This window comes from Astatotilapia calliptera, chromosome 3, assembly GCF_964374335.1.
Source record: "Astatotilapia calliptera chromosome 3, fAstCal68.1, whole genome shotgun sequence".
NCBI lineage: Eukaryota > Metazoa > Chordata > Actinopteri > Cichliformes > Cichlidae > Astatotilapia > Astatotilapia calliptera.
The window spans coordinates 68,021,447-68,044,761 of record NC_137424.1 but is presented as its reverse complement, the minus strand read 5'-3'; the positions used below and the strand labels follow the sequence as shown (position 1 = coordinate 68,044,761).

The following is a 23,315-nucleotide window of genomic DNA, read 5'->3' as shown; positions in this document are numbered from 1 at the left end:
ATCTCCTCAGACCTGACATGGGCTGCCCACATTTAGGTCCAGACCAAAAAGGCTAGGCAGCGCCTGTACCACCTACGATAACTGAGGAAGTTCAGGGTCTCTCCAAAGATCCTCAGGATTTTCTATACAGGCGCTGTGGAGAGCATCCTCACACAGAACATGACATCGTGGTTTGCCAAGTATGCCAATCTCTAGTGCAATGTGCCGCAGTCTCCCATTGAAGGAGCTGCTCAGTGCTGTCAGAGTCTCATGCATGGGGTGGGAAATGTTGTCCAACAAGGATGACAGCTTAGCCACCATTCTCCTGTCACTCACCACCTCACCTGGTGTGACGACTAGAGGGAGTATATAAATATAACTAGGCTTCCTGTTTGTGCTTCAGATTTTGGCTGACGTGTCTGTGTGTCTGCTGGGTCTCCATATTCCGGAATATGTAAAATTAAAGATCATTTTTTGAGTTTGACCACTTTGAGCACTTTTGTCTTTTTGGCCGTAAAGAATATAAAAGAACCGGATTTAATACCGGGCAGATAACCGTATCAACATATGAGGTAAAAGTACATAAAAAAAGCTGAGTTAAAGCGAAGTGTTAAGAAAGGTGAAGCACTAGAGCGACATGAGGAAAAACCTCTCGATTGTGATCAATTTTCTCTGTTTGGGGAGTCTGCTGACCACTCTTACCTGGTACGCGTTTGAGGACAGGTGAGTGAGTACTTTTGTATTTTACAGATAAAAGCAAGAGGTCACGAAACAAAGTATTCTGATCAAAAGTAGCTTATGGCACTGTGATAAACGCTTCCCAACAGTTGGGAAGCTGTGTAAAATGCTAATATAAGCCTGAGGTTGCAGAAATACAAACATGCTTAATTTAAGTAGAAATACACATTTCATATTTGTTAAAAAATACTCTGGTAAAAGCTGAAGTACATGTCTTCATGTGTTTGTCATTCATTCTTTCACACGTAACCACAAACCTCAGCTCTCACTCTGTATTTCCTTCTAAGGGAATAACAGTATTTGGTATGTTTGTTTTGTTTGCATTGTTCTTTTGATACGAGTTTTGTTGTGCAGTGAAAATAAGGTTAGAGTCACATGACCGGTTTACTCTGACTACACAACATTATTGGTACTGATTTGTAAATAACTGGACATGAATAACTTGTATATTACGTAGTATTACACAAAAGTATATTTCTAATTAACTTGGCTGCACTTAATTTCTTTTGACAATACTTTTTTTTTTTTAGTTAGGATTCATTTTGAAAGAAAGGCAGACGTAAAATGTAAAGTGAAATACAAACTCATATATAGTATGGTGTTGTAAAGAGCTGAGAAACCACAAAGTGGGGAATCTACAAAGAGGTACTGAACCTTCAGATGTTGCTGTAGCTCAAGCGAGACATAGAGGACCTTCTTTCATTCAGCACATAAAAAAAAAAACAACCAACACTGCGCTTCCAATGGGGTCAGTAACCCTGCACATGCCTTCACTTATTGTGTAACAAATCTTTTTTACCACCGCAACAACTGTAAATCAAATCAACACTGCACTATTGGTAGAAACGACCTATAACAGCTACAAAACCATAACAGAGTAAACACAATGTCCCAGGGGGATGATGGGAGATTCCATTTAGCACTCCCAGCACACCACATATCTTTGTATGGTACTTTCTACATGTTGGTTCACAGTACATCTGTATATCTGTGTATCCCATCTGTATAACAGTATAGATCATCTATACATTTGTATACAACATCACATCTGTATATTTGGTCTCTGCATAGCAATATAAACATCTGAATACTTATTTGTGTATACTTAACTTACTTGTACATAATCTGTTCATAGCTATTCCCGCCTTTTATACTATCCTTATCCTTATATAATCTGCTCGTATTGCACTTACTGCTCTTGCACATCTGATTAGATGCAAACTGTGTTTTGTTACCCTGTATTTATGTGTCCTTACAGGCACAATCGCACACGTTTACACACAAATGTTACCAGAAACATATTCCGTTTACTATATGCAGATATACTATACGTGTTTCTTACTGTCACTGTTGATATTGATTATATATAGCCATATAGGAATGCTAAATGGGGATTCTAAATATCTTAATATTAGTAAATAACGTACTCTGGACCGCTTCTTCAAGTTCCAATAAGGTTAATTCTTTTATCATTAAAACTATACTTAAAACTTCAATTCCTTTTGTTTGCAGTGACAGCATTTAGGGAATTCTATTGGTATCTAGCGATGGTTAATATCACACTCTAGCTTGTAACCAAATATCATGTCACACTTGAGCTCTGACTTTTACACTGACTCACTGATTTTTAAACACCCTCATCATCTTAAATTGAAACTGATCTCTGGCACCACTGATGTGACTGAACTATGACTGTAAACACTAAAGCTCTTCTGCAACTGTTCAACAACAACAGCAATACTGTAAACTTCAATACAATACTGCAGACTAACCAAATTTCCCCTTGTGGGGACAATTAAAGGATTATTCTATTCTATTCTATTCTATTCTATTCTATTCTATTCTATTCTATTCTGTTTAGCCTGCACCAAACTGTCTGTGCTTTATAGCACAGCAGCTGCCAATAACACAGTTGGTATATTCGAGTTGACATTTAAGACTATTAAAAAACAAAACAAAACAAACAAACAAACAAAAACCTCATTGTGTATAGATACAATATCTGATACAAACATCTCTCAAGTGAATTACGGCATTACTTGTAATCTTTAAATTTCCAACAACTCATAGACCCCTCTAATAATATCTTAAATATTTAACATACATAAGAACAGGGATCAGATTTAATAAATGAGTTAAAATCACAAATTACCTCCTGTGAGATGTAAACAAAACAAGACCAAAGAAGGGGTCAAGAAAGAGTCATAATTTTATCTCTTATTTGTTTCTCACAGTTTTGTCGAGCTTCACCGACCAAATCCTCAAAGAAGTGCCCCAAAGCCCTCTGAACTTTGTAAAGGCTGCAAGTAAGAGCAAACATTGCCATGACTTGTTCATTAAGAAATTACAATTTTTATGTCAAGATTAAGTCATGTAAGCCCCCTGCAGGAAGGAGTAGGTCTAAGGAGCTTGGAAAGAAAAGTGTCAGAACTTCTTTATTTTTCTTGAAGACGTCAACATGGTCAACATGACCCCCCTTGGGGGACACTGCCACCACATCCACCATTTGCTCTTTGAACTGAAGAAGCTTCTCAGGTGAGAGGTGAAACGTCTTAAAGAAAATTTTAAAAGTCCAGACGCTTTTCTTTTCAAGCTCCTTAGACTACGATGACCTGGATGACTGAGAACCTTCACAGACACCCAGTGCAGGAAGGTTACTAAATGTACTGGAATGCTTGTGCATTACAGGGAAGTCATTGATGAAGTGAAAAAGCTCTACAATCCAACGTGGAAAAAGCATGAGGAGAATTACCACAGATTGAGGTAATACCTAACATCCTGATATTATTGATTGATGGTTGAGTTTTATTTTTATGTGAATTTCTGGTTAATAATAAATAAATAAAAACTGCCTGAAGCTAGTATGTGAGTACGAGCATGGAAGATGGCAGACTACAGGAAACAGCTGCTATTTATCCTCAAATGCAGATGAGGCAGGATTACTCCTAAAGGTCTTTAAACAAGCTCTTCAGTCAAGGCTAAGAGCCATTTGCTAAACGAAACGGCTAAACAAATTTTCCCGTCAATATGCTTAAACTAGTTTTAGTTAAGAAGACACGTGAAAAGGGGACCTTTGACCAGCCCACAATTAAAAGTCTAAGACCAGCCAGAAAGAAATAAAGGTTTGGTTTACTTGTTTAGCAGACTCACACTCAGGATGTGTACAAGTGGGTGGAAAAATTGTCTGAGAGGCAACTAAATCAAGTAGAGAAAATTCTCTTGCAAAAATGTTGAACTTTGCTGTGATGTAGAGACAAATTCCACTAGTGGAGCTGATCGCAGCCACAGATTCAGAAACCTGAACCAACACTGTGGATGTGGACGCAACTGCGAATGATGGTTTTGGCCTCTTCAGCAATGCAAATGTTCCAGCATCCATGGAGGAGAGGAAGGCGGTCGTGTCGCTTAGTGAGGACAACATAATCGTCATCTGACAGACAAGAGCGGGCCCAAGGTTTTACAAAATTGTTGGGTTTTTGAGGAAGAAGACAAATAAGTACATTTTATTACATTTATTAAGCAATTCAAGGTTCAAGGTTAAAACGGCTGCCTTGTCTGTGCTCACTCAGGAGACCCAAATGAACAAAGAGCACCACACCAGGCAGTGTACGCCTTTAAACAGAATCTTAACATGCTTGGTTGAAACAACTGAGGGTGGCCTTAGGTCTGATATCTGCTCAGGTTTCTTGTACCTCTCTCTATACGTCTCCTTATACAGACATGAGCCTTTTTCAAGAAAAAAAAATCCCATTACCATAGCAACCACCTCTTGCACTCTGGTCAGGCCTGCATACAGAGATGGGGAGGGGGGAAGGAAAAGGAAAGTGGGGAAGAGAGCTTCTTTATGTGCCTCTTTCTTCTAACAGAGTCAGTCTTGAAGTTTTGTACCTTCTGGTGCCATCAGCAGTCCAGGCAGCCCATCCCCCTCAAATTCCTCACAGAAGGAGCTTCTGTCTGTGCCTGTTGTTGCCAGTGTTATAGACTACTTCCAACACTTCTTACTAGTCTACAATACATAACTGTGTGTGGTAAAGGATAAAACAAACGTGTGATGTTAATTTTGACATAATAGCCTTAAGCATAAAAATAAATTCCAGCTGGATCTAAGGGTAACTCTTTGAGACTTTTATAATGGTGTGATTTCAGCCATTCCAGAGCTCCGTGTGAATGATTCTAATGCCTTTGGTCTATTGAAGGGGTGTCAAACTCAAATACACAGTGGGCCGAAATTCAAAACTGGAACAAAGTCGCAGGCTAACATTAATATTTATTGAAAAAAAACAAACCTTCCTCCAGATATAAGAATGAATCTTTTCTTATGGACTCAAATAAGTTTTGCTGGAAAACTGAATATGGAACAAGCAAAGCTTAATACTAAACAATATATATATTAGCTGTATAATACCAGTAGGCCAGCCCTAATAGTAATTTGGTATGGCTTCGTGGGCCAAATGTAATTAGGCTGCGGGCCATCTATGGTCTATTGGATCATAACAATCATTAAAGTGTTTTGATATTTATGCAAAGGTACTGTTTAAGTTTGAGGAAACCTGCAGTCAGCTGAGAATGAAGAAGTCACTTGGATGAGTGGTAAAATGAAAAGCAAATAGGCCAGCTAGGCCGGCAACACTGCATTTGTCACTGGTGCTAATACGTTTCGAATTGAAACGCTGAAAAAGCATACAGCATTATATGCCGCGATAAATGCGCTGCCAAAATGTCCCCGCTCCCCACTGCCTTTCAGCGGCAGGCAGGAGTAAAGAGGTCATCTGAGGAAGCCGAGATGATCATTAAGTTTAACATCGCCTACAATATTGCAAAAGAAGAAGTTCCGTTTACTAAGTTCAAGTCAGAAATAACTCTTCACAAGAAAAATGGCTTGGACATAAACCCCACATACAGCAATGATGTTGCGTGCGCCCAGTTTCTAGGCGTAATCGCTGACACACTGAAAAAAAAGACGTCAGTGGAAATTGCGAACAGTACATACATGGCCTTCCTGATCGATGGAGACACAGACATCGCCACAAAAGAATGTGTCATTGTGTACGCTCGTATCTTGCAAAAAGGAAGACCAGGGAATATACTGATTGGACACATTGAAGTCCAGCATGCCCATGCCCAAGGTAAGCCATGTCATGTCACGTAGCCTATGTATATGATTGTTACTGAATGAACCATATCTAGCATATTCTTATCATTGAAAATTAAACATAGCAATAATACATGAATATAGAAACTCAAACTGAAAAAGACTGCATTGTAAACTCTTGATCTGATAAGTAAATGGTATTTTTTTTTTATTTGTTTAGGAATTTATGCTGCCTCAAAGAAAGCATTTGCTGCTCTTAGGGACCAGTGCAGTAACTGGTTGGATAAAATCATTGCTATGGGGGCTGATGGAGCTGCTGTTAATTTGGGCAACAAAGGGGGTGTCAAGTTAATCATTTTGAAAGGTTGTTAGTTAATCATTTACAAATCAAAAAAACGTGAACATGTAAAACTGCGGTGTTAAGTAATGCAATTAAAAAATTTGGGTACGCCTAAATTTTGTGCTGGTGCGCCTAAATTTTATTTTTAGGCGCACCAGTGCAACCATGGCAAAAAGTTAGTCTAGAGCCCTGCCCATGGGAGTGTCCCCTAAGAAACCTTGGCTAATCGTGGCCTACACCTGTTTTCACACCTTGACTCGTGTGATTAAGTAGAGAATCAATAGGGGGTCCATCGTCCCTTTTGGGGGTTCACTACCATAGGGCTTAAATCTGGGACTCTCCACCATTTGAACTTAAATTAAAGAAGCTTCTCGGATGACAGGTGAAACGTCTTCAAGCAACTTAAAGAAGTCCAGACGCTTTCCTTTCCAAGCTCCTCAGAGCACCTCATAAAATATATGTCTCTTAAAGTACCACCCTTATGACCGATATTAAAGTACACTTGAATAGGCCTATTTAACACCACATACAGTTTACACAAGACAATTTTATCTATTATATGAATGTTATTTATTTTAACTGTCATAAACAGGATGTAACAAGCGATGTTAATAATAACTGTACTGAAGACAGTCATTCCTCCATGGTCTCGGCAGACTGAGTCCGTCTTGTCACATTTAAGAGAGCTCTCACTTTCCAGAGGGCATCATTTGTTTACCCTGATCAGAGACATTAGGATCATTTGCTACTTTGAAGGACTGCCTAAATTTAAGGAATCTGTCTTGACTTCTTGAATTGGCTGGAACTATTATATACAGATCCTAGAATATCTGAGTCATGCTGTTAGCAAAGATAAGTTGAAAAATATTTTCAGCTTCATTTCCTCCTGTGTTCCTCCAGTTTTCCTCCAGTGACTACCTCCTCGTGTTTTCTTGTTTCCACGATATAGCAAGGTTTCTTCCTACCCTTCAGGGGTTTGTTTATTTATTTAAATACCTAATTTAAATGTTCCTCAGTTTAGTTTTGTTATCTTTGTTTTTCCTAGTTTTGTAAATATGCCTTAATAAAAAATACTCTGACTTAATCTCAGTTTTGTCTCCTTTTGTCTGCGTTTGGTTTCTCATAAAATCACTGTTATGGACTGTTGTGAACTTTATCTGTCTCTGATTTTTCCACGCCTTAAGTTTTTACTGTCTTGCAAATCTTTCATCTCAACACCAGAACTAATTTTACTTTTTATGCTTTCTTTTATTTGTTTTTCATTTGTTTTTAATTTGTCAAGATTACAACTGAGCATCAATTGCAATGGATCCAACAATGGCATCGTCACTCAGGAAAACACTCCAGTGGGATCTAAGATTATTTGTGACAAGGACAGGAGTGTCATCTCTGTGACCCCGGAGCTTTTCAAAATCTTTATAAAAGTATGTTATTCCTAAACACAGGAACCGGTCTTGTAATTTGTTGTTTATGAATGAACTAGTATGAAGACAAAATTTGCTGCATGTTTCATGCCTCTGTTGTTCTTCAAATTTTCAAACATGACTTGACTACGTTTTGTCATCATCCTTAAAGGATTAAATCACATCAGTTCCTAAATACAATGAGTAGTTGTCTTTCACACACTGTATGTTACAAGCACTGTAAATGTTGCTCTTTGTTATTTATAATCTGCTGATGTCACTTCCAGGAGAATCCTTTCTCAAAAAAGAGATGGGACACTTGTTCAATTGTTGGGAGCGGTGGGATTCTAACAAACAGCGGCTGTGGAAAAATGATTGATTCAGCTGATTTTGTTATTAGGTGAGAAAGATGTTCACTGTAAGGAATGGAAATCGTGATGAGGACTCTTCTCTCTGAAAGTAATATTTCATGTTATTTCAGGTGCAACCTTCCTCCTCTGGAAAATGAATTTCACAATGATGTTGGCAGGAAGACTAACCTTGTGACAGCAAACCCAAGCATCTTCATGCATAAGTGAGCAATTAATGAACCCGACATTGAACTGACTTGTTAGTTTATGTCTTGTTGCTTTAAGTCATGCGTTAATTTGCAGGTATGGGTCACTGACGGGACGTCGTGGGGCATTTGCAGACAGTCTCCAACAGTATGGCAACTCCCTGCTTCTCTTTCCTTGCTTCTCCTTTGGTTTTACTCGCCCAGTTTGTCAGCGGGCTGTGTATGCCATTGAGGACATGGATATCCCTATCCAACCAATCTTCATAAACCCTAGGTATCTCGAAAGACTGGTCAAATTCTGGGAATCTCTGGGGTTAAAGGAATATCGACCTAGCACTGGATTATATATGACTACCCTGGCACTGGAATTTTGCGAAACGGTGCATTTGTATGGATTCTGGCCATTTAGTAATCACCCAGATAAACTCTTTGCCCTGACTAACCACTACTATAATAATGTACCCTATAATAGGAAAGTCCATGCAATGCCAAAAGAGTTTTCCCACTTGGTGGAGCTGCATAATAAGGGCGTGCTCAAGCTTCACCTTGGAGACTGTAAATCAGATCAGGTCTAGTTTGAATTTTGCAATAACAAAAGAATATGTTCAAGTATCCAACTGAGAGGCCAAGACATTTGCACTCAAATCCAAATGTATTAGAGAGATGTACACTACTTATTATTTCAACAGTCTTTCTTTTAATTATTGTTCCATTTCATGTGTTAGAAATTAATTTTTTTGCTAAAGTTTCTTTTTAACAACATTTGCAGTGCATGGTCATGATAAAGTTGATACACTCCTCGTTAGAAGGAGGGTACCCTGCAACAGATGCAGGATGAGCAGTTATGGAGACCCCTGGCAAAATAGAAAGCTCAACAGGGGGCTGAACTGTTACTCTGGCCGAAGAAAGATGCTGCTGACTCCCTGGAAAACTTAATGTAACATCACCCAATTCATTTCCCAACTGATCGCCCCCGGAAACATTATTCATTAGTTCACCGTCTGGTTTAGAACCCAGAATATTAATGTCCATTGTAGCCTGAGAAAAAGTCGCTCCGCAGTCAAGTACTAGGTGAGTGTTCCTTTCAGAGGTCTGTCTGTCATCGCCCGAATTCGTATTTTCGTTGTTCTCCAAAAACATAAATTCAGAGTCTTTATTCTCAGTCTTTGGTTCTTTTAACTCAGAAGCAGAAAAACACAAACACAGATTGGCTGCCTCACCCTCACCAGAATTACATTGATGAATCTTTGACACACAGGCAGTATCTACCCCATAATATTGCCCAGAGTCAGTAACAGTCTCTGCATCATCTCTAGCGGAAGTTTCACCATTCCTAGCAAGCAAGTTGACTGTTATGGAAAAACCCTGTTTGAAAGTTGGGCCCCCAAGGTACTCAGTACAGTTCATTTTCTCTGTCACAGGAAGACAACGTGACATTTCTTCAGTCTCCACCTGTGACAGGGTTTCAGTCACCAAAGGGGCCAGTTTGGCCCCGTGAGCTGCGTTTATAACAGAATTGTTCATAGACACATGATTTATCTGTTTATGGCTGGTTCCTGGACATCCATTAATTCGGCACAACTGGTCAAAGAAGACTCATTCACGTTCATTTTGCAGTCATGTGGTGGACATGTAACCTGATCAGAGTCTGTGGTTACACATAAAGCAGTTACACTTACTTATGATGGGGAGGCTGGCACTAGGTTAACGGCAAGAGTCTGAATAAACTCTTCTGTGATGGGTTTGACAGAGCCATTAGCTCTAGCAGTAACCACATTAGTCACAAACAACTCAAAAACGACGCTGTCAGAGGGGATTGAAGCCTCATTATGCTCTGACTGACAGGAATCACGGAGCTCGGCCTGATATTTGGCAGGTCAGTCCTGCATTCCCCAGCTAGACCCCCACCAGAAGCTGACTTAGACAGAGGCTCTGAGTCACCTATGAAGGGAGGTGCAGCTAACATAGTGTTTAAAAGAGCTGTGGCTGCCAGTGGTGGTGCAGACTGTGAGCTTACTATGTCAGTAGTACTCCCAACCAACACCCCATCCTGAAATGTTTTAGAAGAAACAAAAGACCATGATTTCAAATTTACACAAACTGAAGGTAGAACATGATCATTAGAAACAGTATCGGAGGCCCAGATCTCAGCCTCGGCATTCACTGCGCCCTGAGGGGAGCCAGAGCTACATAGGTCAGACATGTGTCCCCCATCTTTTTCTTCTGGGGGGCACAATACACTTTTAGAGTTCAGAACATAGACCACATTGCCATTACTGTTCTCTTGACCAGGAACACAAAACTCAGGTGAATTGTGCTTGTTGAGTACAGGAGTGAGAGCACCACTCAGAGGTCGCTTTGAATTGTTTTCCTCTGGTTTACACAATAATTTGATCTTACACAATTCATGACAAGTATTAGAGTCACAAGATGAATGAGCTAAGGAACAGTCAAGTTGATCACCAGGTACAGACAGGGTGTCCTTATTTAAGTCACACCGCTCATGACCAGAGGTTATATCACCACCCTTCACACCAAACATGAGTTCTTGATCAACACTTTCATCATTTATTAAGGGAATGGGTGGTGTTGAGGAGCACTGGGTTGCTATTGCTTCTCCAGCACATGTAGAAATTGTCTTTATCTCTGGAGCATCTACAGACCTTTCATAACAGTCATATTCCTGCAACCTAGGCAGAATTTGAGGCGAAAGACTGTCACTAACCTCTATTATTAACGGAGTCTGAGAGGAAACAAGAGTCTCACCAACCTCCAGCTGCTGCGCGGTGCGTCGCCTCTTCTTTGAAGAAACCACTGAGGGTGAAGCATTGGCTGTTGGGGAAGTGAGGGGTGGCAGACCCTGGCAGCTCCGAGGGCCCCCGAGAGACAGGCGTGTTCCCCGAAAGATGTGCTGACAATCGGGGGTGAGCCACGGCTTTCCCCGGAGCTCCTTCTCTAGGTGGGTGCAAGCTGCTTGCTGCCACTCACAGAGGTCGAACTCCATGATTCCCGTCTTTCTAAACAACTAAACACTGTACTTTCAGTCTCAGAACACGAGTTTCCGGCCCCGGCGAATCAATGCACATCTCGCTCTTCTCTATAGAAGGATCGTGAGACATAGACAAACAGTCACTCACCCCCGGGGATAGCGCGGTGCAACGGCGGCGTAGACGCCGGTTCTTTCTGGAAGTGGGTTCGATGGATGCTGAAGCCACCGAAGCAGAGGGTGACGTGGCGGCGATCTCCTCGTCGTCCGCCCACATCCTCGCCAGAAAAGAGGCAGGCGAAGTAAAGTCCGAGCGGGGTGGAGAGGGCGAGCAGCTGGCCCGAGGCGGTGCAACAGGTGAGAGTTCCTCCTCCAAGATGAGCCAGGGCTTCCAACGGAGCTCGTCCTCCCGTAAAGCTAGCAATACCTGCTGTCACTCATCGTTGCCGAAATCTGCGGCCTCCACCATCTCAGTGCGCTGTGCTGTGCAGCTTGACAGTGGCGGAGACGAACTGTGAAACGATGGCGGTGCAGCGGTGAGCCTCAGTGTCCCTACTCTGATTGCCTCCAGCTCGCGAGGTAACCACAACGACAACCATTTAACGCGTCGGAGTCGTAGGTGCTGAGGCGACGTTCAACACCCTCTGAGCCAGCGCGCGGGCACGAAGCTCCTCCTTCAGGGGGGCCAGAGAGTCGAACGCCTCAAAAAGCTGGGGAAACTGCCGGAGCTGTGGCGCCTTCTGAAGGATGGCGTCAATGGCCGCCAACCCAGTGGACACCACTCTGGGGTCCGTGCAACCACAGATGCGCGTCATGAGCCGGCTGATCCGCTGCAGCTCCTCCCCAATTTCGTCCGGACTGTCCGCTGGGTCTGACATGGTCAGATCGTACTGTCACAGCGGGGTGCGCCGGTGTGAAGAAGAGGTAGACCCAGATGCAGACACGGTGGAGACAGAACTAGGTTTCCAAAAATAAAGAGAGCCTTTATTACAGTTGATGGCATGACAAAAACACTAGAGAACACTGAAACTGGGAAAACTAAGGAGGCTAAGAACACTGTGTAACGAGACCCGAACTAGACATGACTCGAACTAGACAAACAAATAAAACTTGGACATGAAACATGACAGATAAACACACGAAGACTTAACACAGAAAACTTCACACAGGGATGAGACAAATGGGGATCTTGATAAATCATGAATTAAAACTGTAACCTAGGTATGACAGAATGTAACTAGATAAACTGAAATGAAACTAGACTGAAAGGAATAACAAAAACATCAAGAAACTCAGAATACTGGGTCACATGACCCAGGACCATGACAGGGGAAGGAAAAGGAAAGTGGGGAAGAGAGCTTCTTTATGTGCCTCTTTCTTCTAACAGAGTCAGTCTTAAAGTTTTGTACCTTCTGGTGCCATCAGCAGTCCAGGCAGACCATCCCCCTCAAATTCCTCACAGAAGGAGCTTCTGTCTGTGCCTGTTGTTGCCAGTGTTATAGACTACTTCCAACACTTCTTACTAGTCTACAATACATAACTGTGTGTGGTAAAGGATAAAACAAACGTGTGATGTTAATTTTGACATAATAGCCTTAAGCATAAAAATAAATTCCAGCTGGATCTAAGGGTAACTCTTTGAGACTTTTATAATGGTGTGATTTCAGCCATTCCAGAGCTCCGTGTGGATGATTCTAATGCCTTTGGTCTATTGCAGGGGTGTCAAACTCAAATACACAGTGGGCCGAAATTCAAAACTGGAACAAAGTCGCAGGCTAACATTAATATTTATTGAAAAAAAAAATTCTTCCTCCAGATATAAGAATGAATCTTTTCTTATGGACTCAAATAAGTTTTGCTGGAAAACTGAATATGGAACAAGCAAAGCTTAATACTAAACAATATATATATTAGCTGTATAATACCAGTAGGCCAGCTCTAATAGTAATTTGGTATGGCTTCGTGGGCCAAATGTAATTAGGCTGCGGGCCATCTATGGTCTATTGGATCATAACAATCATTAAAGTGTTTTGATATTTATGCAAAGGTACTGTTTAAGTTTGAGGAAACCTGCAGTCAGCTGAGAATGAAGAAGTCACTTGGATGAGTGGTAAAATGAAAAGCAAATATTCAGATGAACCCAATTGTCATCCTGGGACTTTTGAGTTCACACACACATCCTGTTCCCACATCAACATTGCACTAACAATCTTCCTCCTAGCGTTTTTCCCGCTCGGTTGCAGGGTCCGCTTTTCTGCAAAGTCGTCTCCAACCATTGCACTAACAATGATCATGCATTTTTTGACAGATGGCTGAGTGAGGCATAGAGAATTTAAGCCCCATGGGAGTGTTCCCTAAGAAACCTTGGCTAATCGTGGCCTACACCTGTTTTCACACCTTGACTCGTGTGATTAAGTAGAGAATCAATAGGGGGTCCATCGTCCCTTTTGGGGGTTCACTACCATAGGGCTTAAATCTGGGACTCTCCACCATTTGAACTTAAATTAAAGAAGCTTCTCGGATGACAGGTGAAACGTCTTCAAGCAACTTAAAGAAGTCCAGACGCTTTCCTTTCCAAGCTCCTCAGAGCACCTCATAAAATATATGTCTCTTAAAGTAACACCCTTATGACCGATATTAAAGTACACTTGTATAGGCCTATTTAACACCACATACAGTTTACACAAGACAATTTTATCTCTAATATGAATGTTATTTATTTTAACTGTCATAAACAGGATGTAACAAGCGATGTTAATAATAACTGTACGGCATTAAAACATTCACAGCAGGTGGGATACCCAACCTTTAATTGACGACGTATGAACTCTGCTTCCGGGTCCAAACTACTATGCGTGTTTTTAACATATTTTAATGTTTTGGTTTCTTGTTCTATTTAATCTGAACAAGCCCTCTTTAGAGGAAGCAGAGATGAGGTAGAGGAGGGCCAGAAAGTAGAGCAGGAACGTGAATGCTCAGAGGAGGAAAAACCAGCTTCTGGGAAGCTTGAGCAAGGGCAAAATGAGAACACGCAACATTCATTAAGGATAAGAAGTGATATGTAATATGTCTTGATGCATGCTCAGTCATCCAGGTAAGTAATTCTGTTCACGTAGTGTTTTCATTGGAAGAAATGTTTCGTCACTCATCCAAGCGACTCCTTGAGTCTCAGCTGACTGCAGGTTTCCCCAATCTATAAACAGCACATTTGCACAATGACTGAAACTAGCACCACTGAATGAACAATGAAAACGGGACAACCTGCAGTCAGCTGAGACAGAAGAAGCCACTTGTATGAATGACGAAGCATTTCTCCCACTAAAAGCGCTACGTCCAGATGAACAGACCACTCAGAAGTTGTGATTTGGTACAGATGTATGAAGACAGTCATTCTTCCATGGTCTCGGCAGACTGAGTCCGTCTTGTCACATTTAAGAGAGCTCTCACTTTCCAGAGGGCATCATTTGTTTACCCTGATCAGAGACATTAGGATCATTTGCTACTTTGAAGGACTGCCTAAATTTAAGGAATCTGTCTTGACTTCTTGAATTGGCTGGAACTATTATATACAGATCCTAGAATATCTGAGTCATGCTGTTAGCAAAGATAAGTTGAAAAATATTTTCAGCTTCATTTCCTCCTGTGTTCCTCCAGTTTTCCTCCAGTGACTACCTCCTCGTGTTTTCTTATTTCAACGATATACCAAGGTTTCTTCCTGCCCTTCAGGGGTTTGTGTTTATTTATTTAAATACCTAATTTAAATGTTCCTCAGTTTAGTTTTTTGTTTTTCCTAGTTTTGTAAATATGCCTTAATAAAAAATACTCTGACTTAATCTCAGTTTTGTCTCCTTTTGTCTGCGTTTGGTTTCTCATAAAATCACTGTTATGGACTGTTGTGAACTTTATCTGTCTCTGATTTTTCCACGCCTTAAGTTTTTACTGTCTTGCAAATCTTTCATCTTAACACCAAAACTAATTTTACTTTTTATGTTTTCTTTTATTTGTTTTTCATTTGTTTTTAATTTATCAAGATTACAGCTGAGCATCAATTGCAATGGATCCAACAATGGCATCGTCACTCAGGAAAACACTCCAGTGGGATCTAAGATTGTTTGTGACAAGGACAGGAGTGTCATCTCTGTGACCCCGGAGCTTTTCAAAATCTTTATAAAAGTATGTTATTCCTAAACACAGGAACCGGTCTTGTAATTTGTTGTTTATGAATGAACTAGTATGAAGACAAAATTTGCTGCATGTTTCATGCCTCTGTTGTTCTTCAAATTTTCAAACATGACTTGACTACGTTTTGTCATCATCCTTAAAGGATTAAATCACATCAGTTCCTAAATACAATGAGTAGTTGTCTTTCACACACTGTATGTTACAAGCACTGTAAATGTTGCTCTTTGTTATTTATAATCTGCTGATGTCACTTCCAGGAGAATCCTTTCTCAAAAAAGAGATGGGACACTTGTTCAATTGTTGGGAGCGGTGGGATTCTAACAAACAGCGGCTGTGGAAAAATGATTGATTCAGCTGATTTTGTTATTAGGTGAGAAAGATGTTCACTGTAAGGAATGGAAATCGTGATGAGGACTCTTCTCTCTGAAAGTAATATTTCATGTTATTTCAGGTGCAACCTTCCTCCTCTGGAAAATGAATTTCACAATGATGTCGGCAGGAAGACTAACCTTGTGACAGCAAACCCAAGCATCTTCATGCATAAGTGAGCAATTAATGAACCCGACATTGAACTGACTTGTTAGTTTATGTCTTGTTGCTTTAAGTCATGCATTAATTTGCAGGTATGGGTCACTGACGGGACGTCGTGGGGCGTTTGCAGACAGTCTCCAACAGTATGGCAACTCCCTGCTTCTCTTTCCTTGCTTCTCCTATGGTGGTACTCGCCCAGCGTGTCAGCGGGCTGTGTATGCCATTGAGGACATGGATATCCCTATCCAACCAATCTTCATAAACCCTAGGTATCTCGAAAGACTGGTCATATTCTGGGAATCTCTGGGGTTAAAGGAATATCGACCTAGCACTGGATTATATATGACTACCCTGGCACTGGAATTTTGTGAAACGGTGCATTTGTATGGATTCTGGCCATTTAGTAATCACCCAGATAAACTCTTTCCCCTGACTAACCACTACTATGATAATGTACCCTATAATAGGAAAGTCCATGCAATGCCAAATGAGTTTTCCCACTTGGTGGAGCTGCATAATAAGGGCGTGCTCAAGCTTCACCTTGGAGACTGTAAATCAGATCAGGTCTAGTTTGAATTTTGCAATAACAAAAGAATATGTTCAAGTATCCAACTGAGAGGCCAAGACATTTGCACTCAAATCCAAACGTATTAGAGAGATGTACACTACTTATTATTTCAACAGTCTTTCTTTTAATTATTGTTCCATTTCATGTGTTAGAAATAAGTTTTTTTTTTGCTAAAGTTTCTTTTTAACAACATTTGCAGTGCATGGTCATGATAAAGTTGATACACTCCTCGTTAGGAGGGTACAATACGCTACAAGAAAATAGAGACTTTAGATAGAAATTGAGAAATCACCATTTGCTTTTAAGCCACTACTTCTGTTACAACCTTTATATTACTCTGCTAGTGGTCACTTTTGGTTCTGCAACAAAGACAATTCTCTGCAGCACTGACTGTTGACACTTTCAAACATAAACACTTTCAAGCATTTGTAAAAGGTTAAAAATGTGTGTTTAAGCCAGAAATATGAGTTAAACTAATAGTTAAAAAGTTAAGGGATAAGAAGCAGGAGATCGCAGCAGACGGACGCCCGTCCCTGAGCCTGGTTCTGCTGGAGGTTTCTTCCTGTTAAAAGGGAGTTTTTCCTTCCCACTGTTGCCAAAGTGCTGCTCATAAGGGGTCATATGATTGTTGGGTTTTTCACCATATGTATTATTATAGGATATACTGTACAATATAAAGCGCCTTGAGGCGACTGTTGTGGTTTGGTGCTATATAAATAAAATTGAATTGAATAGAATAGAAGAGCATTCATAACTTATGGGGATTTAAGTTCAGTTCATGTCTTCAAACAAGGTAAAAAAAAATGGACACCCCCGTTATATTTTTTTGTGCTTATTATGTCTTATTATATTTGCTGAATCACGGTTATCCGCTACACTTTACATGTTCTATGGCATTACTTAAAGATACCACTAGATGGCGCCTAATGCTCAGGAGGAACGTAAACCCTCTTTGGAGGCAAATCTGCAGAATAAATCCTGCAGTTGAAACTGTAAACAAGCTCATGATCTGTGCCTCTTTATTTTAATGCACAGCTGCAGGATCTAGGATTGCACACCTCCCAGCCACCTGTCAGACCAGGGGGCACAACACAGTCAACTTATCAATTCTAAATCCACATAAGATTTACAGTTTCAAGACTTTGAAAGTACTGATAGAATTGTTTACCTGTGAGCCTGCAGTACATTGCATTTGTTACGATGCAGCTAAAGAGTCAACTGTCACAGCAAGCTAGCTTTCACTAGATTGTTCTTTAAAACATACAGATGTGGCTCTGATCCATTTGTTGTCAGTTTTTATGACAGGCACAGATTCATCATTGTCTTTATCAGAATCAGAATCGTGTTTATTGGCCAAGTATATGTGCAGACACATACAGGGAATTTGGTTCCGGTAGATGGTGGCTCTCAAGCACAGCAATGTAAATCTCACACACACAAGTGTCTATATATACACATTACACACATACACAAAGCTATGTAAACCAACTATAAATAACGAATCTAAACTTATATACATAAAATACAGAAATGAATGAGGTGGAATGAATACTACAAAATGTACATAAGGTGCAGCTGCAGTCTGGCAGTGGGAGCAGTGTGACAGGTCAACTGTTAAGAAGGGAGATGGCGAGGGGAAAGAAACTGTTCCTGTTTCGGGTGGTCCTGGTCTGCAGGCAATCAGCCATAGAAGTTTAAAAGAAAATCTATACCCTGTGTCCACAGACACTGAAAAACACGCTAAGATGAATGTGTGCAGCTGCATAATTCGAAAGATATAATACTATGGTGGCATGCTTAGTTTGAATAACAACTGAAGTCTCATAAATTCAATTTCCTTGAATCAAAATGTACAAATAGACACGCACAGTTTGTTCGAAATATATTTGTTTTAGTCTTTAGCATTTACATTTTTAAAGGTTTTTTTTTTAATAAAAAATCTTTTTTGCTGTTGAATTGATTTTCTTGTCTCACAAAAGTTGTGTGACTGTAACTCCATGTAAAGAACAGAAGATATCTACTAATCGGTTATACAAGTAATTGTTATCTGGGGTGTTGGGTGGACGGATTCGAGACCCTCAGCTGGACTGCAGTGGTTGGACTGGTGGACTACTACTGCTCTGATGGAAACTCTGGAAAGACAAACATCATTATGTCAATTTAAAAGGTTTAAACACAGTTCTTGGTGTTTTCTTTTTCCTGCTCCACTAATTAAAGAAAGTGCATCTCAGCTTTTTCAATACTGACGCAAAACCCCAAAATATGCTGCGCCAAAAACCGGTCTGCCCCAAGAATCGAGCGCCCCGGCACAAATGCCAAAACGTCACAGTCTATATATGGCTACAGGCCAGTGGACACTCTTTCAATGATGAGGATGTACACATGAAAGCTGGTTTGAGCAGAAAGTCATGGAGACCATTTATGTGAAAAGAGCCTAAGGGTACATCTGTCACCATCTTACAATGCTGTGATTGCAGCCATTCCCCAACTCTCTGTGAATGGCACTCATGGCCATTGATCAGTGTCCTTTTGATACTGACTAAAATATCAACGTGCTGGGATCTTGTTCTGATTCGGAACAATGACAGAGACAAAGGAGAGAAGCCGCACCTGTTGACTTTGATTTCTTTCTCTTGTATTTCACGATTTGTGAATAAGTGGTGTTTTTTTCCTCACTGTTGAGTAGAGTGCATACCGATTTATCCCTGCGGAACAAAACACACAGAGGACATCAATGCAAGTTATACAGCCTGAAAGCTACCTCTGCGGCTGATTTGAATAAGATACAAAAATCATTCATGTCCTTTATCTATATCTATGCGTTCCTTTTAGTATCAGTCAATTTACATCTGTATATAAAAAGCTGGAGAGGCTGAGGACGATGGACTAAATTCTGGAGGCTCGTGTCTATTAATAAAAAAGCACTGGAGTGTTTTCATCAGAAACTGGAATCCACAGAGCTGTTAGTTTCCTGTTAATCATAGGCTAAAAACAATAGATGCTCCCTGTTATGGTTCATCAACAAACACACAACAACTACTTTTGACCTGTTTAAAAAAATACTTAGCACTTTATGCTCAAGTGGGGTCTGGAGACTATCCCAGGCTGAGTGTGAAAGATGCGATACAAAACAGACTGTAGCAAGACAAACTATCCACACTCAATCACAATCACTCGAGAATCACCAAATAACTTCACTCGTATGTCTTAGGCAGTGGGACTAAGCTGGAGCGCCCAGAGAAAACCCACACAGACACAAGGAGAATGATGTAAACAGAAAGGTCAAAGGTCAATTGGCGGCCAAAAGGTAGCTGAAGGATGAGCTATTTGTTTATTTGAGTGATTTATTTATTCGATTCAGTAAAAGGACTAGATGTTGTAGTCCATGATAATGCATTGCTTTAAATGGCGAGAATCTTGAGGGATGCCTGTTATGAGGAAAGGCAGCCCAGAGACATCGTTGTGTGCCTCAACTTTCCGTCTTTAAGGCTAATCTGCCATTTTTAGGGGGATTAGATTTCTGATCTAGATTATCATATTTAAGATTTGGGACACATCGCCAGTACTGGACCTTGGATTCATCGGGTGTTTCGGCCATTATCACTAGACACCCTCATCAATAATAATAATAATAATGGATACTTTATTGATCCCCATGGGGAAATTACTTGCTTTTTCTCTGCATTTGACCCATTCACTCAGTGAAGCAGTGGGCAGCCCACTAAGCAGGCGCCCGGGGAGCAGTGTGTAGGGACGGTATCTTGCTCAGGGGTACCTCAGGGTAGCCGTTAAGTGGATTCGAACCGCCGACCTTCCGATCATGGGGCGACCACTTTACCTACTGAGCTATCCCTGCCCCTAAGGAGGAGTAAAATAACACTATTATGACAGAAGAGTTTGATGTTTTTATTGATCTGCACCATGTTCTTCATAAATGTGTCCCACAGTCTCCTGGAGGAGTGAGTCAGGTTTACAGTGTGACAGAAGAAGGTTACTGACCTTGGTTTGTCGTGCAGCTCAGCAGTGAGAAATTAAACTTAACACAGTTAAACTCAGTTTTTACATTGAAGAAGACAGGAGAGGCATGAAAAACACAGAGTGAACTTACAGAGCAGACACAGCAGAGACGTTTCCTCCATCCTACTACTCAGTGATATCAAACCAACACTCAGTTCACAGTCGCTTTGAGTAAATCGCTGCTCTTTCTCTTCTCCTTTCACTTTGACTGGCTGTCAGTGTTGTGGTTCTCTCTCCATTGAACATCATGAGAAAGTTTCTGTTTTTGGCATCAATAAATTTTAAAACCTACAGAACCTGAAGGCAACACAAGCACATGTGTGATGCTTTCATTTACTGTCCTATTGCCTCTGAGGGTAGTTTGTGTGTGTGTGTGTGGCTCTTTTGTTCAAAAAATAAAATAAAATTATGATGATATATTAATACACTGATTTGATTAATTCTGTGTGAGATTTACAGAAACAGGTTGTGTCTCTCTGTAGTTAATAGAAGGACATGATCAGGAGGTGTTCCTGTTTCAACCTTCTCTTTGTTTCAACCACTGACTTCTGATGAGAAAGTGTTTAGATGAACAACATCAAACCACATCCCAACCTCTGGCTAAAGTGTGTGTGTTCAGCCTGCATGTTGTGAAATCCTGCTGGACACGTCCCAGAGAACCCACAGCACACTGTTAGTGTAACTTCAGGGTAAAACACAGCCAGAGTCAGACATTATCTCACCAAAATGACCAGGAAACAATGTGTGAGGTGTGTTTCTTATATCTGCAATAGAAATGGTCACAGTCACTGACTGAATGTGTTTCACTGTCTTGGTGGGCGGGGCATGTTTCCAGGTCTGGGACCCTGCATTCTCACGCTGTATAATCTGCTGCTGTCACTTCATTCGGCTTGGTGCTCTCCTGCCTGCCATTGTGTAATAATGACTCTTAGCTTCTTTGTTTGTTGATGTTTTCTGTTCCATAAATCTGTCTGATACAACACCCTATGTGACCGATCTCCTTTCCTCACTCGATTAGTTTCTATTTCGGTGTGATTAAAAAGCAGTATGTCCAAAACCAACAACAGGCCACCAGGAAACAGATGTAAATGCTGCTCTGAGAGTCCTGACAGAGACTAGAAAGAGAGAGCATATTTCTCCTGTTTTGGCTTCCCTTCATTGGCTTCCTGTTAAATCCAGAATTGAATTCAAATCCTGCTCCTCACATACAAGGTCTTAAATAATCAGGCCCCATCATATCTTAATGACCTTGTAGTACCATATCACCCTATTAGAGCACTTCGCTCTCGCACTGCAGGCCTACTTGTTGTTCCTAGAGTATTTAAAGTAGAATGGGAGGCAGAGCCTTCAGTTTTCAGGCCCCTCTTCTGTGGAACCAGCTTCCAGTTTGGATTCAGGAGACAGACACTATCTCTGCTTAAAACTTTCCTTTTTGGTAAAGCATATAGTTAGGGCTGGATCAGGTGACCCTGAATCCTCCCTTAGTTATGCTGCAATTGACATAGGCTGTCGGGGGATTCCCATGATGCATTGAGTTTTTCCTTTCCAGTCACCTTTCTCACTCACTATGTGTTAATTGTCCTCTCTGCATTAAATCATACTTGCTATTAATCTCTGGATCTTTTCCACAGCATGTATTTTATCCTGTCTTTCTCCCCTCACCCTCAACTGGTCACAGTCCTCCCTGAGCCTGGCTCTGCTGGAGGTCTCTTACTGTTTTCCTTCCCTTTGTTGCCAAGTGCTTGATCATAGGGGTGTAGCATCCCCGGTTGAAAAGATGGTCTCTCAAACTGATGGTTCACAATCCTTTTATTAAACAGCCGTGTATGTGAACACACCGTAAGAGCTACAACATACAGAATAAAAGACTATTAGTAAATCAAACAGTGTGTTACCTTTAACCTTTTGACTTATCCATTAATCACAAATTAATTCTCCTTACCTTACATTACAAATAACACTAAAACTTGTAAATTATTGCATATAACAGGGAAATCGTTGCATCGCTGCCTAAACATGACGAGGTACGTTAGCGCCCTCTAGTGGGTGAAAACTTAGCCTTTATGCTTAGTAGCGGTCAGCAGCTATATGCTCCGTAAAACAACAAAAAAAACATATCTACAGGTCAAACCTTGTTACAAACCTTGTTCCCTCATCAACCAGGTGCTAAGAAACTGCTTTCGACTCAGTGTTGCACCTTAATAGCCGTTCTTTTTCCCATTCCCGTCCATTAACCATAGAGCACACCTTCTCTCTGTGCATTAAAACTCGCGCTTCTGCCATATGGTTTACGCCACTTGATTTACGGCACCTTGTTGCTCTGTGACTTTCAAAATAAAAGCATTCACTCCAACAATATAATAGCCACTCATAAGTTTACAAAACACTTTACCAAATGTTAATGAGGTCATTTACAAGGGGTTCTTCTGATTGTTGTGTTTTTTCTCTGTATTATGGCAAGATCTTCACATTACAATATGAAGCATCCCAAAGGAAACCGTTGTTGCGATTTGGTGCTTTTGTATTGACATTATATTGGATGGGTGTTCTAAACCAGCAGAATATGTCTTATACTGTAACAAGATACATCATTTCTGTTGTGATATTTTGATACCACGGTAGCATTTACAGGATATTGCTTTGTAGTGAAAACTGTTACTCAATAAGGCCCATTTACTAGTTGTTTTTCTCTTTCTCTCTGACCCAAGAATTGATGTGTAAGACTCACAGGCTGGTACCCCAAGGTCGAAAATACCACAGAGACGAGACCACTTCCTTACTCCCATCCTCCCTTCTTTATCTCTTAGAAAAAGGCTCGTTAAAGGCCAGGTGGTTTGTTTCAGAATTCACTAATGAAAGAACTCTGTATTCTATGTCTAGGAGTGTATTTTGCTGGGATGATCATAAATTGTAGCTGAACTGA

The 23,315-nt window shown here is 40.7% G+C and overlaps 1 protein-coding gene and 1 long non-coding RNA gene across 3 annotated transcripts; one reads left to right on the top strand and one right to left on the bottom strand.

The window, feature by feature from the left end:
• The first annotated feature begins 363 nt into the window (after window positions 1-363).
• Window positions 364-18,331, top strand: LOC113017299 (alpha-2,8-sialyltransferase 8E-like). 2 transcript variants are annotated; one of them, XM_080298899.1, is made up of 11 exons: window positions 364-702; window positions 2,952-3,023; window positions 3,406-3,480; window positions 7,432-7,573; window positions 7,840-7,952; window positions 8,034-8,126; window positions 8,206-8,382; window positions 15,126-15,267; window positions 15,534-15,646; window positions 15,728-15,820; window positions 15,900-18,331. In XM_080298899.1, the coding sequence occupies exons 1-11, from the start codon at window positions 617-619 to the stop codon at window positions 16,375-16,377; spliced, it is 1,584 nt and encodes a 527-aa protein (XP_080155025.1). In that variant the 5' UTR covers window positions 364-616; the 3' UTR covers window positions 16,378-18,331. The 2 variants fall into 2 exon arrangements, with proteins under 2 accessions (XP_080155025.1, XP_080155026.1); XM_080298900.1 differs by lacking the exon at window positions 8,206-8,382 and having other exon boundaries at window positions 365-702.
• Window positions 18,332-22,183: 3,852 nt separating this feature from the next.
• LOC145426106 (uncharacterized) lies at window positions 22,184-22,702 on the bottom strand. The gene is made up of 2 exons (XR_013906866.1): window positions 22,536-22,702; window positions 22,184-22,238 (listed from the first exon to the last, which is right to left on the bottom strand). It is a non-coding gene; the product is annotated as an uncharacterized LOC145426106 (long non-coding RNA).
• Between the last annotated feature and the right edge of the window lie 613 nt (window positions 22,703-23,315).

Bases quoted from the DNA above. Each gene is read 5' to 3' on its own strand.
- LOC113017299 (XM_080298899.1), top strand. From the start codon at position 617: ATGAGGAAAAACCTCTCGATTGTGATCAATTTTCTCTGTTTGGGGAGT. The intron at 703-2,951 runs GTGAGTGAGTAC...TGTTTCTCACAG, and splicing joins TGGTACGCGTTTGAGGACAG to TTTTGTCGAGCTTCACCGAC. The intron at 15,647-15,727 runs GTGAGAAAGATG...ATGTTATTTCAG, and splicing joins TCAGCTGATTTTGTTATTAG to GTGCAACCTTCCTCCTCTGG.